At 40.0% G+C, this 17,506-nt stretch overlaps 1 protein-coding gene and 1 non-coding gene across 3 annotated transcripts in view; one reads left to right on the top strand and one right to left on the bottom strand.

Annotated features, from left to right (window-relative positions):
- The window catches only part of SAMHD1 (SAM and HD domain containing deoxynucleoside triphosphate triphosphohydrolase 1), a 49,816-nt gene that overhangs the window by 24,833 nt on the left and 7,477 nt on the right, over nucleotides 1-17,506 (bottom strand). For both annotated transcript variants that reach the window (XM_037044006.1, XM_037044005.1), the window contains exons 3-6: nucleotides 17,114-17,171; nucleotides 7,080-7,240; nucleotides 5,252-5,367; nucleotides 3,718-3,788 (exon numbers count right to left, since the gene is read on the bottom strand). In XM_037044006.1, coding sequence (XP_036899901.1) covers nucleotides 3,718-3,788; nucleotides 5,252-5,367; nucleotides 7,080-7,240; nucleotides 17,114-17,171 — 406 coding nt within the window. The remainder of the gene's footprint in view (nucleotides 1-3,717; nucleotides 3,789-5,251; nucleotides 5,368-7,079; nucleotides 7,241-17,113; nucleotides 17,172-17,506) is intronic.
- LOC118986030 (small nucleolar RNA SNORA66) lies at nucleotides 16,885-17,017 on the top strand. Its single transcript, XR_005066267.1, has one exon. It is a non-coding gene; the product is annotated as a small nucleolar RNA SNORA66 (small nucleolar RNA).

Consider the following 17,506-nt stretch of genomic DNA (forward strand, 5'->3'; position numbering starts at 1 on the left):
GTTTCTCTCACATATCAATGTTTCTCTCCTTCTCTTTCTCCCTCCCCCATCTAGAAATGAATAAATAAAATATTGAAAGAAAAAGGCCATTGGGAATGGCTAAGTAGATTCTATTTAGATCAGCATTGATGGAGAAATCAACTATACGCTTTGAGTCAGGCAGGACAGGTAGTACACGAAGGCAGGGAGGAGGAGGGGGACTTGCCTCTGCAGTCCTGAGCCTGGTCCAATGAGATTGCCAGGCTTTCTGAACGTCACAGGTAAGGACAATGCAGGAGGAGGGCAGTACTTGAGACTCTGCTGGGAAAGGGAGACCCTGTAGTAATTTCACTAAGACAAAGAGCCTTCATTAGCTGAGAAGGAAAGCCTTTGGAGCTGCACCTGATTCCCAAGGTTTAGAAAGGGGAGAAGGAAGGGCATCTAGAAGCTGACTAAAGTATGTAACCACTGAACCTCAGCAGCCTCAGATTAGCTGAGTGCCCACTGGTAGCCTCAGTTCAAGTTACAGAAAAAACTGACTAAAAAACTTACTAACAACTTTATTTCCTCTATACATGGCACATTCAGACTCGCTGGGGACCTGCTTGCAGCTTCATGCTCATGTGTGTTTCATAAATAAACTTTCTACCTCATTTCCACTATATGTGTTGTCTCTCGCTTGAATTTGTCTCTTGAGACGAGAACAAAGGAACAAGCTCGGGGTGGGTGGGGGCGCCCTGACTCGGGGCTCACCCCAGTAATGTTTGGACAACTCACTGAAGATACTGGATGGCACCTGAAGGCAAGCAGATATTACAGGAAGACAACACCTGGAAGAGAAAGCCACTGGGCAATATTCCAATTCTTCTATGGCTTTTAGCCTGAGAGCAGACCTCAGGAAAGGCAGGAAAACTGGAGGGCCACTATCCATCTTACTAAAGAACCAGAGTCCTTCATCAAATGTTTAAATTTGTCAAAAGGCACCACTAGAAAAATGATTTGGCAAGTCAGACACTGGAGGAAAAATATTCATTATGTATCTTATAAAAAGTTCCTCAAATCAATAATAAAAAGGTAATCCACTTTAATATGGGTGAAACATTGAAAGGACTCTTCACAAAAGAAGACATATCAGTTATAAAGAACTTACACGACTCCACTCTGAGAAGACAAGCAACCCAATTAAAAAGTGGGCAAAGGACTTGAACAGACACTTCTCCAAAGAGGACATACAGAGGATCCAGAGACACATGAAAAGATGATCAGTATCACTAGCTACCAGAGAGAGGCAAATTAAAACCACAATGACATACCACTTCACACCGGTCAGAATGGCCACCATAAAAAAAGCAACAAACAAGTGTTGGAGAGGTTGTGGAGAAAAGAGAACCCTAGTGCACTGTTGGTGGGATTGCAGACTGGTACAACTACGGAAAACAGTATGGAATTTTCTAAGAAAACTATAAATGGATCTGCCCTTTGACCCAGCAATTCCACCGCTAGGATTATATCCTAAGAACTCTGAAACACCAATCCAAAAGAACCTATGCACCCCAATGTCCATAGCAGCACAATTTACAATAGCCAAGTGTTGGAAGTAACCTAGGTGCCCATCAGTAAATGAGTGGGTCAAAAAATTGTGGTACATTTGCACAATGGAATTCTTTGTAGCAGAAAGAAAGAAGGAGCTCCTACCCTTTGCAACAGCATGGGTGGAACTGGAAAGCATTATGCTGAGTGAAATAAGCCAGACAGTGAAAGACAAATACCATATGATCTCACCTTTAACAGGAACCTAAACAACAAAACAAACAAACAAGCAAAATATAACCAAAGACACTGAAATAGAGAACAGGCTGACCTGTGACCAGAGGGGAGAGGGGAGGGAATTTCAGGAGAAAAGGGGAAGGGTTTACAGGAACTAGTATAAAGGACACATGAACAAAAACTAGGCAGGGTAGAAATGGGAGGGAAGTGGGGAGGGCTGGGGGGGGTTGGCTGGGATGGGAGTAAAAGACAGAAAACTGTACTCGAACAACAATTTAACAAAAAAATGCATTAAAAATAATAATAATTAAAAAAGAAGACATATCAGTGATGAAGTACGAAATATAGGAAACGCTACTCAACATACATCAGAGACTGCAAACGGAACCACCAGGCAGCATTTCACACTCATTAGAAAAGCTAATCGAAAAAACCTGCGCTTGGTGAGGCCCTGAAACAACAGAACTCACACACAGCGCGGGCCGAGGGTAAAAATGGCGCAATCACACTGGAAAGCTCGGGTAGTGTCTTATAAAGTGAAATCCATGTCTACTTTATGACCCAGAGACTCTACTCCTAGGTATTTACCTAAAAGAAATAAAAACATTTCCCATAAGAAGCGTGTTTGATAAGCAGAGCAACCTTATTCCTAATCACCCCAAACTGAAAACAACCCAAACCACGATACTGTACACCTGAAACTAATACAAAATAATAGTAAACAAACTGTAATTGAAAAATAAAATTTAAAGTTCTTCTCCAAAAAGTAAAAGAAAGTGAAAACAACACGAATTCCATCAAAAGGAGAGAGGACAAATGATGACTTATTCATACCACAGAATAATACCTGGGCGAGAAGGGAGCCACTACTGATGTGTACAGCGTGAACACACTTCACAAACCACTGCGCGAACAAAGCAAGACACAAAGGTACCTACTACACAACTCTACTTTTCCCAAGTCTAAAGCCAGGCAAAACTACTTTTCCCAAGTCTAAAGCCAGGCAAAACTAATCTATGTTTATAAAAATCAGAAGGTGCTGGCGGGGGAGGAGTGGAAATTGACGGAAAAGGGGCACAGAGGAACTTCCAGGACGATGGAGACATTCTTACCCTCACTTGAGTCTTGATTACATGGGTGCAGACATTGGTCTAAACTCACTGAACTGTACACTTAAAATCTGTACAACTTACTGTATGTGAGTTATACCTTTAAAAAAGGGGGGAAGAGACCGAGAAAATAGTGGTTGACATGTAAGAAGCATTCAATACACATGAATATCCTTTTCTACCCCAGGATCCAGAGACAGTGTGGCCAAAAATGAGGTCAGTCTGATTTTACCCTCACAACCAAGTTTACTTCTCAGAAACTAATCCCAAAAATATGGGTCAACGCCTGCAAATCCCTAATTATAAAATGGTTCATTTAATATACAGGATGGGCAAAAGTAGTTTTACAGTTGTAAGAGAAACAGAGTTCCTATATTATTATTGATTGATTGTTGTGTTATTCTCCGTACGAATAACTGTAATCTTACTTTTGCCCTGCCCTGCAGATGAGGCAACTTGACTGCAGTCAGTTACTTCATGGTTATACCACATGAGTCAAAACCACAGTTGGCCTTTTACTTTTTATTTTACAGCAGCATGACAGAGTAGAAAGAGCATTAAATCAGCACCCAGGAAACCTGGTTTTCTAACACTGGCTCCACCATTTACCAGCTTTGTGATTTGTGGTGCACCCACACACCTCTGTGCATTTCAAGTTCCTTTCCAGTTGTAAAAATGGAGATGATGATTTCTTCCTAGAGACTGTGAGAATCAAATAACAATGCACATGCAAACACACACCCATACATCCATACACAGTTTTCAGAAAGCTCTCTGAAAACCGTAATGGGCAAGTACACTATAAACGGCAGTGGTCACTTCAGCGATCTCTACTTTACTGACTGTTGAATGTATGACGTACCTTCCATTTCACATCTTGACGAGCAAGTGGAATAAATCTCCCATCAAACATATGAGAAAATGGCCCGTGACCTTGAAAACAAAAGGGATCTTAGAACAAGAAAAATGCAAAAACTGAGCCAATTTTTAAAAATCTGTTTAGTTTTAACTTGACCTTCAACAGAAATCAATATAACCTATAAATACACCATAAAAAGGGAGAAATCCTTCCTTCCTTTCTAAGAACAAGAAAACAGGAAGCAGAACCATATAGGGAAGTAAGCTCTCCAAAGAGGGGTCTCTGAGTCACTGGAATTTGTGTAACTCTGGTGAAAGGACAGTTTTGTGTAACAAAGGAATGTAGTAACACAAAAAAAGTTTTGGCACCTCGGGTTGAATATCTGTATGAAAACAGCAGTTTTAAGACAATTCACTGGGATGCAGGAATAAAATACTAGAATTTTATTTTATGACTTTCATCCTTTAAAAGCACCTATTTTAATGTAAAGTTTATAAAATACATAACATAGTTAGAGAATTATACATCTATCAGGGCTGTTTCTTGGGTTTTTACTGATGATGTGAACCATCAAAAGTGGAAATCAAAAGTTTATCTTATTCATAACTGATTCTAACTTTAGTAACATGAAATTTGGTTGAGGCAAAACTCTGGGATGATCAGAATTACTGTAGAAATGAATGACCTGGCTGGAGAGGCCACAGCTGGGCCAGTCCTGGGCCTTCTCCGTGTTGCGCTCTGTACATAAAGGCTCATTACTGCATTACTTGGACTCATAGGGCCTGGCAAAGGTTTCCAGATGACTCCGTCTAAGAACACCAGGAATCTGTTAAATTTATCATCTGGGGGCGTATCAGTCCTACTGATATCTACAAGGGGACATGCTGAAGAGCATGCTCTACCCCTTTCAGCATCTGGCTATTGAAACACAAACCCTTCCCCTTTTCCGCCCTGAGGGCGCACACAGATTCTCCGGGTCTTCCAACAAGTAGGACTCAAGGCCTGTGATAAAAGAATACTGTCTCTTTTCTCTTTCCTGGTCAAAGGAAAACGGTAACACTCTCTTACTTTGATTTCGGTGGCCCAAGTCTCAGATGGGTCAGGGAAGAGGAGAAGTTTAAATCTGTTGCTAACCTGCTAGGGCAGATTATGTAGTCCAGGTATGAGAAAACGGACCTGACAAAGTAACTGAAGGTAAAATGGCAGTTTTCTTCAACAAGGAGGATTAAAAAAAAAAACTAAGTTCATGTCCTCCTAAACAAGGCAGTCAGAAAACCTCACTGTGAGAAAGTCCTTTCATATAACTTGTGACAACGCTGTTTAACACAGGAAATTCACTGAAAAGCAACAACAACGAAAAATAGCAATGCTGTCATCTTATGGGTCATTCTAGGAAGATGTAATAGCATGTTTATATTAATGTTAATTGAAAAATTAAAATACAACTTTCACATTTCTCTTAGTCAAGAGTTTTTCATTTCCAAGAGAGGCAAGGCTGCGGGTCCTCATCGTGGCTTTGGCTCTTTGCACCACTCACCGAGGTCGTGACAAAGCCCAGCGATCTGAACACAGAGCATGTCTCGTTCATCTATTTGCAGCTCAGGCTGTTTTTCTTTCAGTGTTTGGACCAGACATCCTGCTAGATGTCCTACGCTGCAGAGCAAACAAAACAAAAGGTCGCTCTTGTTTCCATGATACAAGTGATACATCCGGGTTCTCAAGAACTTTAATGTCTCTCAAATGTTGTAGTATATCTTGAAGGCAACTTAACTGAATCGTGTGTTTTGGAACTTGGCAGAAACTCACAGAATCCCCCCAAAATGGCCTTCTTGGCTCAGCATCATAAATCGTTCGGTAAATGCAAAGTCAAAACCATAATGAGATACCATGTTATACTTGTTAGGATGGCTATTACCCCAAAACAAAACAAAACACAAAAGAACCCAAAATAATTAGTAAGTGTGCCTGGATGTGGAGAAGTTGGAACCCTTATACACTGTTAATGGAAATGTATAATGGTGTAGCCACTTGGGTAAATGGGACGGTGGCTCCTCAAAAAATTAAAACTAGAATTACCATATAATCCAGCAATTCCAATTCTAGGTATGTACCCAAAACAATTGAAAACAGGGTCTTTAAGATATATTTGCACACATGTGTTCATAGCAACATTACTTACAACAGTCAAAGAGGTCAAAACAACTCAGTGACCATCGACAAATAAAGAGATAAAGAAAATGTGATACATACATACATTCAAATATTAATCTTGAAAAGAAAAATCTTTTTTTAAAGATTTTATTTATTTATTTTTAGTGATAAGGGCAGGGAAGGAGGAAGAGAGGGCAAGAGACATCAACGTCCCAACAAGGTACCTGGCCTGCAACCCAGGCATGTGCCCTGATTGGGAGTCAAACCAGCGACCCTTCGGTTTTCAGGCCAGCGCTCATCCACTGAGCCACACCAGCCAGGGAAGAAAATTCTGACATATGCTCCAACATGGAGGAACCTTGAGGAAATTATACAAAGTGAAATAGCCAATCAGAAAAAGGGGCTGGGGATAGGGGGAAATGGGGAATTGTTAATTGATGGTTATGGAGTTTTAGTTTTGCAAAATGAAAAAGTTCTGGAGTATGGTTGCACAATAATGTGGGCATATTTAACACTACTGAACTGTGTACTTAAAAATGGTTAAGATGGTAAATTTTATATTCTATGCACTTACCACAATTTAAAAAATTAGCAGGACTTCTGTTTTGTAATGTTTACGACATAAAGATAAAATGCCTAACATAAGTTAAATGCACTCCTGGCACTTCCCTCTGAAAGCAATTTCTGAATGAATACAGTAACTTTGAGGGTAGAGACCATTGCTATCTAATTGGTTTGGTGGGGCCTAGAAAGTTTTCAATAAATATTTGTTGAAGAATGAATGAACACTTGAGCAGATACATGTGTTCTGGATAATTAAAAATTGCTTCAAAATAAACAAACAAAGACACAAAGTAATACTGTCAGTACTTCATGAATACCTGGAAATTTGTCCAGTTCTTCCCTGCGTATGTCCTCCTGGCTCTCCAGGTTTATAATGGAAAAGTGGACCGAAGTCTCAACTGAGTTGCACGTAACAAAAGTGCCACTTCTCTGAGCCTGTGAATACTTCTCTGATTTACACATTTCTCAGTTTCAAAAGATAATCTGTACACGACTAAATAGAGACTATAGGAAAATTAAATAACCAAATTCACTAAGTTAATTATACCAGTAACCAACCCTATTGGATTTTAAATATTTAAACACACATATTTCATCAGGCAGAGAAGGTACTTAATCCCTTTACGCCCCCACCCCAACCCCCATCTTACCCTAGACTGTGTTCAAATCGATTGTGTGAGGCTCCTGGAAAAACATAGTAAGTGCCTCCCAGCTGTTTAATATATCGAAGCCGTTGAAATTGAGGCGTATCGATGATCCGGACAAGGAGAGGGTGAAGTTCAAAATGGCCATGGATGGGATCATTAATAACCTAGAAAATTACATTTAAATTAATATGAGTAACGATACATAACTTATTATGCAGCCATGTCTACTTACAGTGCAAAGTCAAAATTGTTTCATTGCTCTCAAGACTAATATGAAGGGAAATGACAAGATATTAATAGTATCACTTATTTTGATATCACTACCAGAAGGCTCAAGTATATTGAAACTGGGTATATTTACTTTTTCATAATATCAAAAAGATAAGGATTTCAATCTTTTTATTATTATTTACCCTCACAAGGACATGTTTTCACTGCCTTTTTTTTTTGAGAGAGAGAGAGGATGGGAAAGAGAGAAACATCTAAGTAAGAGAGAAACACCAATTGGTTGCCCCTCTTATGTGAACTGACCAGGGATCCTACTCCCTGGACTGGGGATCGAACCTGCAACCTTTTGATTAAGGGCTGACACTCCAAAGAGCTGAGCCACACTGGCCAAGGCTTTGTACATTATTTAATTAGCCTTTAATGTTAGCTTGTATTCAAGTTAAACACACTCCTCTAACACACTCACTCAGATTGCATAAGCCCTATTACTACCGGCACTGTGTCTAAACTTTTTCCTGAATGTATCTGTATAGTACCTGTCACTATAGAAGGAAAGAAGGAAGGAAGGAAGGAAGGGAGGGAGGGAGTGAGTGAAGAGGGAAGCAGAGAGACAGACAGAGAGAGGAAGAAAGAAAGGAAGGAAGGAAGGAAGGGAGGGAGGGAGAAAAGAAAGAAATCCTCTGACCACATAGATTAAAAAATCATATGCAGGCACATACAAATTTTATAGTACTTGTAATGTCACTCAGAAATACTTAAACTTCTGGCCAAGATGGAGGCGTAGGTAGACACACTGTGCCTCCTCGCACAACCAAAAGAAGGATAACAACAATTTAAAAACAAAAAACAACCAGAACTGACAGAAAATCGAACTGTATGGAAGTCCGACAACCAAGGAGTTAAAGAAAACACATTCATCCAGACCGGGAGAAGGGGCCGAGACGGATGCACAGAGAGGACTCACGGCAGTGGAGGACCGGGGAGGGCAAGGCGGCGGCTGGCTGGCAAGACTTCGGTGGTGGCAGCCGGCAGAGCAGCCGGTCCCACATTGGCGTGCTGATAAATCGGGAGAAAGAACTGGGGAGCAAGGAAGACTGCACAACCCAGGGCCCCAGTGCAGGGAAATAAAGCCTCAAACCTCTAACTGAAAACACCTGCGGAGATTGGGGTGGCAGCGGGAGAGACTCCCAACCTCACAGAAGAGTTCGCTGGAGAGACCCACAGGGTCCGAGAAGGTAAACAAGCCCACCCACCTGGGAATCGGCACCAGAAGGGCCCAGTTTCCTTGTAGGAGGCGGGGTAAGTGACTGAAATCCGGCAGAGAGCACAGCAAGCGCCATTGTTCCCTCTCAGACCCTTGGACCCCTGCCCCACATACAACGTCACAATGCAGTGACGTGGGTCGCCCCGCCCAGGTGAACACCTAAGGCTCCGCCCCTCATACGTAACAGGTGCATCGAGACAAAAAAATGGCTGAAGCAAAAGAACAGATCAAAGCTCCAGAAAAAATACAACTAAGGGACAAAGAGATAGCCAACCTATCAGCTGCACAGTTCAAAACACTGGTGATCAGGATGCTCACAGAACTGGTTGATTTTAGTCACAAATTAGATGAACAAATGAAGGCTATACTAAGTGAAATAAAGGAAAATGTACAGGGAACCAAAAGTGATGGGAAGGAAACTGGGACTCAAATTAATGGTGTGGACCAGAAGGAAGAAATATCCAACCAGAAAAGAATGAAAAAACAAGAATTCAAAAAAATGAGGAGAGGCTTAGGAACCTCCAGGACATCTTTAAACATTCCAACATCTGAATTACCGGGGTACCAGAAGGGGAAGAGGAAGAGCAACAAGTGGAAAAGTTATTTGAACAAATAATAAAGAAGAACTTCCCCAGTCGGGCAAAGGAAATAGACTTCCAGGAAGTACAGGATGGTCAGAGAGTCCCAAAGAAGATGGACCCAAGGAGGAACACACCAAGGCACATCATCATTACATTACCCAAGATTAAAATGAAGGAGAGAATTCTAGAAGCAGCAAGAGAAAAGGAGACAATTACCTACAAAGGAGTGCCCATCAGACTGTCAGCAGATTTCTCAAAAGAGACCTTACAGGCAAGAAGGGGCTGGAGAGAAGTATTCCAAGTCATGAAAGGCAAGGACCTACATCCAAGATTGCTCTATCCAGCAAAGCTTTCATTTAGAATGGAAAGGCAGATAAAGTCAAATTAAAGGAGTTCATCATCACTAAGCCCTGATTATATGAAATGTTAAAGGAGACTTATCTAGGAAAAAGAAGATAAAAAATATGAACAGTAAAATGAGAGCAAACTCCCAATCATTAACAACGACACCTAAAACAGAAACAAAAGCAAACTAAGCAAATAACTAGAACAGGAACAGAACCACAGAAATGGAGATCACACGGAGGGTTATCAACAGGGGAGTGGGAAGGGCAGAGAGGGGGAGAAGGTGCAGAGAATAAGTAGCACAAATGGTAGGTAGAAAATAGACAGGGGGAGGGCAAGAACAGTATAGGAAATGTAGAAGCCAAAGACCTTTTACGTACAACCTATGAACATGAACTAAAGGGGGGCATGAGGGAGGGGGTATGCAAGATGGAGGGGAGTGGAGGGGGAAAATGGGACAACTATAATAGCATAATCAATAAAATATATTTAAAAAAGAAATATTTATATTTAGTAAGGATAAATTTAACAATCATGCATTACTCTAAGTTTAAACAAGAGCTTTAAATATGGGTGAAGATTTAATACCCCTCTGTGTTTCATAAAGATACATCTTTTTCTTACTTAAGATTTTATTTATTTATTTTTAGAGGGGAAGGGAGAGAGAAAGGGAAACATCAATGTGTTGTTGCCTCTCGGGTGCCCCCTACTGGGGACCTGGCCTGCAACCCAGGCATGTGCTCTGACTAGGAATCGAACCAGTGACCCTTTGGTTTGCAGGCCACGCTCAATCCACTGAGCTCCAGCCAGGGCTGCATCTTTCTGAACTGTCATTTCACTGCCTTTTAAAGAGAAGTACACAGAAGAAAAAAGGAGCCTGATAAATGATCGAACTCATGATTTTCAAACTGCTTCAATTTGAAGTTCCTTAAAAATGTATGGAAGTCTTGCCCTGGCTGGTGTGGCTTAGTTGGTTGGGCATCATCTCGCAAACCAAAAGGTTGCTCGCTCGTTTCTAGTCAGGGTTCACACCTGGGTTGCAGGTTTGGTCCCAGGTCGGGGAGCTTACAGAGGGCAACCGATTGAGATGTTTCTCTCCCTCTTTTTCTCCTTCCCTTCCCCCTCTCTAAAAAACATAATAGAATAAAATAATTTTTTTAAAGTATGGAATTCTGGGAGGCAAACGACCCTGTCCGTCTTGTTTGCTATGTTCCCAGAACCCATCATGCTGTGTGCCTGACCACTGCTGAACTCTGCTGCAGAGTAATGTATGTTAACGTGCTTTATAGTATATGCCCACACATAGAAATATATAAAATATGAATTATAGAAGCTCCATGTTGTAAAGAAGGGTTCAAGGGGTTATCTGGTCCAACATTTGAACGTGTTGGTGATAAGTTTAAAAATAGATCAATTCAAGTCGGTTCAAAAAACCTGAGTCAAGTAATGACTAGAATTTACAATTTTGTTAAACAATATGTATGTACAGGAATAAAGATTAGATTTATTTCTAATTATTAGCAATAATTATTATTTATAATTTCTATTTATTAGAAATAAATCTAATCTTTATTCACGTACATATATATTGAATGTACATTACAATACATACAATATGTATGTATGGTGAGTGAATTTTTTCACCCTGCTTTATAAAAACCACTTTATAATTATTATAAAAGATATAAATTTGAGTCACCTATAATAATAGGCCAAGAATGATGTTAAAATATTGTGGCCCTGGATGGTGTAACTCAGTGGATTGAGCACGGGCCTGTGAACCACATGATCGAGGTTCGATTCCCAGTCAGAGCACATGCCTGGGTTGCAGGCCAGTTCCCAGCAGGGGACTCATGAGAGGCAACCATACATTGATATTTCTCTTCTTCCCTTCCCCTCTAAAGATAAATAAATAAAATCTTAAAAAAATATATCTTGGAGTAGAAGGACCCACGAATACTATGATTCAGCCCTGTGGATGTCCTCACAGACAAGAGCAAGTTCTGAAATCTTTCAATACATGAAAATCCTACAAAGCAGGTCACTGAGTAACGCCATTATGATCAACATCATTTCCTTATACTGTTGATTAAAAAATAAATAAATAAAATGTAAAGATACATGGCTGCCCAGTGCCACTGTCTGCATAGTTTGTCTGGTCTCCCCATGTCCGCATGAGTTTTCTCGGGGTGCTCCAGTTTCTCCCCACACCCCGGAGGTGTGCGTGTGAGCTCCAATGGCTGTCTACATGTCTGAATGAGTGTGGATGTGCCTGTGAGTGTGCCCTGGGATGGAGGGCACACTGTACAGGGCCGGTCCCATCCTGCGCCCTGCGACACCAGGACACTAGCAATCCTGACCTAAAATAAGCATGTTGGAAAATCATTCTCTTACTTGTTTTTATTAATCTTTCTTAATATATGTATCACTCACATTTATTTCAATGTTTAATATCAGAAGTATTTTGGGTCCTTTTTAGAAGTTTGGTGATGTTTTTGTGATCAAAAGTATGCCATATGAACTTCACTCCTGTTTATATCAATTAGCCTTTGGTGAAACTGGTTTCATTATATGTCATTTTGCTTGAAGTGCCGTGTCCAAGAAAATACTGATGACTTACTATACCAGTCTATTACTTCCTCCTTGTACAAGATCAATGTAACCATCACAAACAAATGAGAATCCATTTAATTGTTAAAAATTCTCAAAAAAAGAGTACAATCTACTTTTAATCCATTTAAAAGTCTAAAAGTCCTCACTGTCAACTTTTCAGGTATAATAACTGGGGGGGTTTTTTGGTGGGTGTAGTAACTGTTTTTAAAACATTTAGTGAGAGTGTTGTCCCAATACGCCAAGGGTGAGGGTTCCATCCCTGGGCAGGAGACGTACAAGAAACAACCAATAAATGAACCAATAAGTGGGACAATAAATCAATGTTTCTCTCTCTCTCTCCACTCTTCTATCATCCTCTTTCTAAAAAACAAAATCAATTAAAAAAAACATTCATTTCACTCTATGCATGCTACAACAAAATAAATGTAAGCCACTTTATAAAAAATATAATATCATGACACACCAAGATGTATTCTGAGCACTTCCTCATTTTTTAAATAAATCTTAATAATTATCATTTTAATGGCTCTATTTCATTGGAAAACCAACATTGTTTTAAAGAAATTTATTTATTTTTAGAGACAGGGAAAGGAGGGAGAAAAGGAGGGAGGGAAACATCAGTGTGTGGTTGCCTCTCACATGCCCCCGGCCCACAACCCAGGCATGTGCCCTGACTGGGAATCGAACAAGTGACCCTTTGGTTCGCAGGCCAGCACTCAATCCACTGAGCCACACCAGCCAGGGTGAAGAACCAACGTTTTTAAACCATTCCACTAATGCTGAACAATGACTTGCTGGAAATTTTAGTTACATTATCTCATATGCCCTTCCACTCTTATTTGTATGTGTGATACTAAAGTGTTTTGATCATTATTCACAGTCTGTTATTTTGTTCTCCCAGTATTATTTAATATAAACTGCTCCTTTTATGTAGTTACACAGTCCACTTACTTGTCACTTTCAAAGGCTACGTGATATTCTACTGTGGTATTAGTGACACAAAATGAAAGAGTCCCATTGTCTGTCTATTAAGTCTTCCGTATATGCCAAGCACTGTAGAAAGGCATCATCCTACCCCCCTGAAAAGATAATAGAATCTATGTCCAGAGTAGTGGGGGGTGGGGGTGGGGGTGGGCCGAGAATGGAAAGAAAGAAACAAAAGGAAGAGTGGTCAGTTCTCCCCAGAAGAAAGGGGAGAGGGAACCATCAGAAAAAGGTTCAGAGGTGATGTTTCTATAACAATACGTAATAGATAAAATACTTAAAGCAGGAATTTCAAGATTCATTAATACATTTAACAAATCAGCACCTATTACATCGAACACTGTATTTCCTCATCATCACTATACAATTCTTAGCTTCAGTGGCCAACTGAACTAAATTTATTGTGAAGAAAACAGAGTCAAGAAAAAAGGACGTGACCTTGAGTTAGGCGATTGTTTCTTGGATATGACACCAAAAGAACAAGAGGTGAGCCCTGGCTGGTGTGGCTCAGTGGATTGAGCGCTGGTCTAGGAACCTAAGGGTCGCAGGTTAGATTCCCAGTCAGGGCATGTGCCTGGATTGTGGCCCAGGTCCCCAGTAGGGGCCATGTGAGAGGCAACCACACACTGATGTTTCTCTTCCTTTCTCCCCCTTCCCCTCTGTTTAAAAATAAATAAATAATTTTATTTTTAAATAAAAGAAACAAGAGGTGAAAGGAAATCCAGATAAACTGGACTATGTCAGAACTAAAAACTTCTCTGCTCTGGAGAATACCACTGAGAAAGTAAGAAAGGCAATCCAGAGAATGGGAAAAATTTGTGTATCGTATATATGATAAGGAACTTGTATCTAGAATATATTAAGAACTCAACTCATAATTTAAATTAATTATAGTGATAACTAACTGAACAACCCTGTGAACCTTCTACAAAACACTGACTTGTATACTTAAGGTGAGTGGATTGTAAGGTACGTGAATTATGTATTACTAAAACTATTTTAAAAAGAATAAAAGGTGGACAGTAGAAATCAATTCTTGCTTTTTATTAAAGGCATCAGTCTTCACATTTAAAAAAATTTATTGATCTTAGAGAGAGAGAAGTGGGGAGGAGGGTGAGGGAGGGAGGGAGGGAGGGAGAGAGGGTGGGGGAGAGAGAGAGAGAGAGAGAAACATTTGTTGTTCCACTTACTTATGCATTCATTGGTTGGATCCTGTATGTGCCCTGACTGGAGATCGAACCTGCAACCTTGGCATATTGGGATGATGCTCTAACCAACTGAGCTACCTAGCCAGGGCTAGGGTAGGAATCAATTCTTTGCTCAACTGCACTGGTAATGAAGCTAAGATCATGTAAGGTATCAATTTTATCACTCTACAATGACTCACAGACTCAAGTAGTTAGCAGCTTAAAATCTATTTTCAACAACTATAATTTATAATTTATAAGTGAGATTAAGCAATTTTTGATTAAAAATTTTTGGTTTTGATTAAAAATTTTGAGCCTGGCTGGTATAGCTCAGTGGATTGAGTGCAGGCCTGCAAACCAGAGGGTCCCAGGTTCGATTCCCAGTCAGGGCAATCAAATGGGTTGCACGTGCCTGGGTTGCAGGCCAGGTCCCCAGTGGGGGCCACGTGAGAGGCAACCACACATTGATGTTTCTCTCTCTCTCTCTTTCTCCCTCCCCTCCCCTGTCTAAAAATAAATTAAAATTTAAAAAATTTTTTTAAAGAGAATGAAAGTGGGCAAATGAAACCATTGCCTGTCTTGAATACGACTTCAAAACTGCCAGTGTTGCAAATGCTAAATGTGAAACCATCATTTCAGAGGTCACCTGAGATGATCACACCTAAGGAAGAAAACCCACTCACGTCCTACAGGAAGAGAACGCCCTGTGCTGTTGCTATTGAGGAAGGACAGGACAGAACAGAACACGGGACAGCAACTTTCTTCCCACTGCAAGACAGAATATTCAGGTATCATCTGTAATAGGTAATCGGCCTATTTCTTCTGCATGCAAAGAATGAAGTATTTTAACATTAGGTAGGTTTTTCAGAAAGGGCTGGGATTTGATTAGTCTTCACATAAAGCATTTGCTGTGAGAACCACAACACTGTCCATAAAAATAAAATATTGTAGGACTAAACCAAACCCATTTCTTACACATGTTCAGACATAATTTTTAAAGGAAAATCAACAGGCAAACTTGCAAAAGTAAACTGAAATGTATGTTCTGACTGGGACCTGAGATGACTCCAATAGTGTACATTAAATACAGAAAACACTTCTGATGAAAAGTGCAAAAGGGGAATGAGACTCTGCTCATTCTTCCAGGTCTGAAACTAAGTATTCTTTTGTGTTTTTTTAAAGGTTTTATTTATTTTATTTTTAGACAGAGAGGAAAGGAGGAATTAACATCAATGTGTGGTTGCCTCTCATGTGCCCCTACCAGGGACCTGGCCTGCAACCCAGACATATGCCCTGCCTGACTGGAAATCAAACCGGCAACCCTTTGGTCCCAAGGCCGGCAATCAATCCACTGAGCCACACCAGCCAGGGTAAGAAGAAACATTTCTTTAACTATGGTATTAGAATCACTCTAAGGAGCTTATGAAAAAATGCACATTTTTAATCTCTACCCTAAATTATCAGACTCAGAATTTCTGGGACGGGGGCTGTGGGCTTGTTAAAATCATTCTTGGGACACTAAGTCTGAAAAACAAGGCTTTTGACACCTGGAAAGGGTTGGGGGATGAGAAACAAACAATTATTGATAGGTTAAAGTTTAGGAATATGCCCTGGCCGGTGTAGCTCAGTAGATTGAGCGTGGGCCTGCAAACCTGAGGATTGCGGTTCGATTCCCAGTCAGGGCACATGCCTGGGTTGCAGGCCAATTCCCAGCAGAGGATGCACGAGAGGCAACCATACATTGATATTTCTCTGCCTCTCTCCTTCCCTTCCCCTCTAAAGATAAATAAATGAAAAATCTTAAAACAAACAAAAAAATCTTTAGGAATATATCCACCATTTGAACTAATATTTGACATAAAATAATTTACCAAAACTGACAAGAAAACTTAACCTAACTTTAAAAGTTATTCTATGGCTGAGGGTGGAAACGTGGGCTATTTGTGTCGATGTGGATGAGACTCAAAAATGTGAAGTTAAATGAAAGTTTCGAAGGTTACTTACTGTGAAATATGATTTATCTAAAATTTTAAAAACACACCAATTCCCAGTCAGGGCACATGCCTGGGTTGCAGGCCAGTTCCCAGCAGGGGACACACGAGAGGCAACCATACATTGATATTCCTTTCCCTATCTCCTTCCCTTCCCCTCTAAATATAAATAAATAAAATCTAATAAATAAATAAATAAATAAAAATCTAAAAACACGTAAAACAGCATTTTACATTGTTTATGGCTACACACAAATATGTAGTGAAAGTACACAACATTCACAAAAATGATCAAACACCAAATCGGGATGGCGATTACTTCTGAGGAAGAAAAGAGGGAAATAGAATCCAAGAGGAGTACAGAGGAGGTCTTCCACTGATTTTCATACTTTGCTCTAAAAATAATCAATTCGAAAAAAAATTAGGCAAAATGTTAAGATTTTTCAGGCTGGCTAGTGGTCTAGTTACACTTTTGTGCTTCAACTATTTTAGTTTTCTTTTGATTTAGATATTCTGTGCTTCTTTTAGAAAATGCAGAAAATTTAGAGGAGTCAAAAGCCATTATTTTTCCAATGGAAAGCAGATTTCCTTCCATTCTTTTAAAAATAAATTCTAGTGCAAACTCGATCACTAACTCTGCATGATGTTGCAGAAGTGAAGGGAACCAGGTTTGCTAAAGTAACTGTGGTGATAGAAATGTATTGGCCTCAGAAGCTACTGAGGTGATCCATTCTATCCTAGGACACTGTAAAAATAAATAAATAAATAAATACATAAATTCTGGAGAACTGAGTTATCTCCCTTTATATTCAAAACACATGATAATAAACTGGATTCCTCTTACCTTCACAGCAACCTGATGATGAAGAAGACTAAGCAGCTCCACTCTCTCGGATGAGGAACTAAAATTATAACAGGATAAGCAAATCTACCATTATTTGCTTAATAATAATTCATAGAATATATAACAGTATATCATCAACTCTAGATCATTTACACTACAAGAGAAGTCAGATGAGAAGGAACAATTAATCATTCAAATTTACTCCTCTTAGAGACTATTTCCTTTGCTTCTGAGACATGAAACCCTCCCTCTCGGCTTCTGCCCTCGCTCCCCTTTTTTCTTGGTATACTCAGACCTCAACATCCCCTACCTCTCCACCGAATGCTCAATTTACACTTACTTTAATTTAACATATACCCTCACGATCCTGAACTTTCATGACTCGTAAAAGTG

This window comes from Sturnira hondurensis, unplaced genomic scaffold, assembly GCF_014824575.4.
Source record: "Sturnira hondurensis isolate 20B ecotype Veracruz unplaced genomic scaffold, ASM1482457v3 Scaffold0004136, whole genome shotgun sequence".
Taxonomy (NCBI): Eukaryota; Metazoa; Chordata; class Mammalia; order Chiroptera; family Phyllostomidae; genus Sturnira; species Sturnira hondurensis.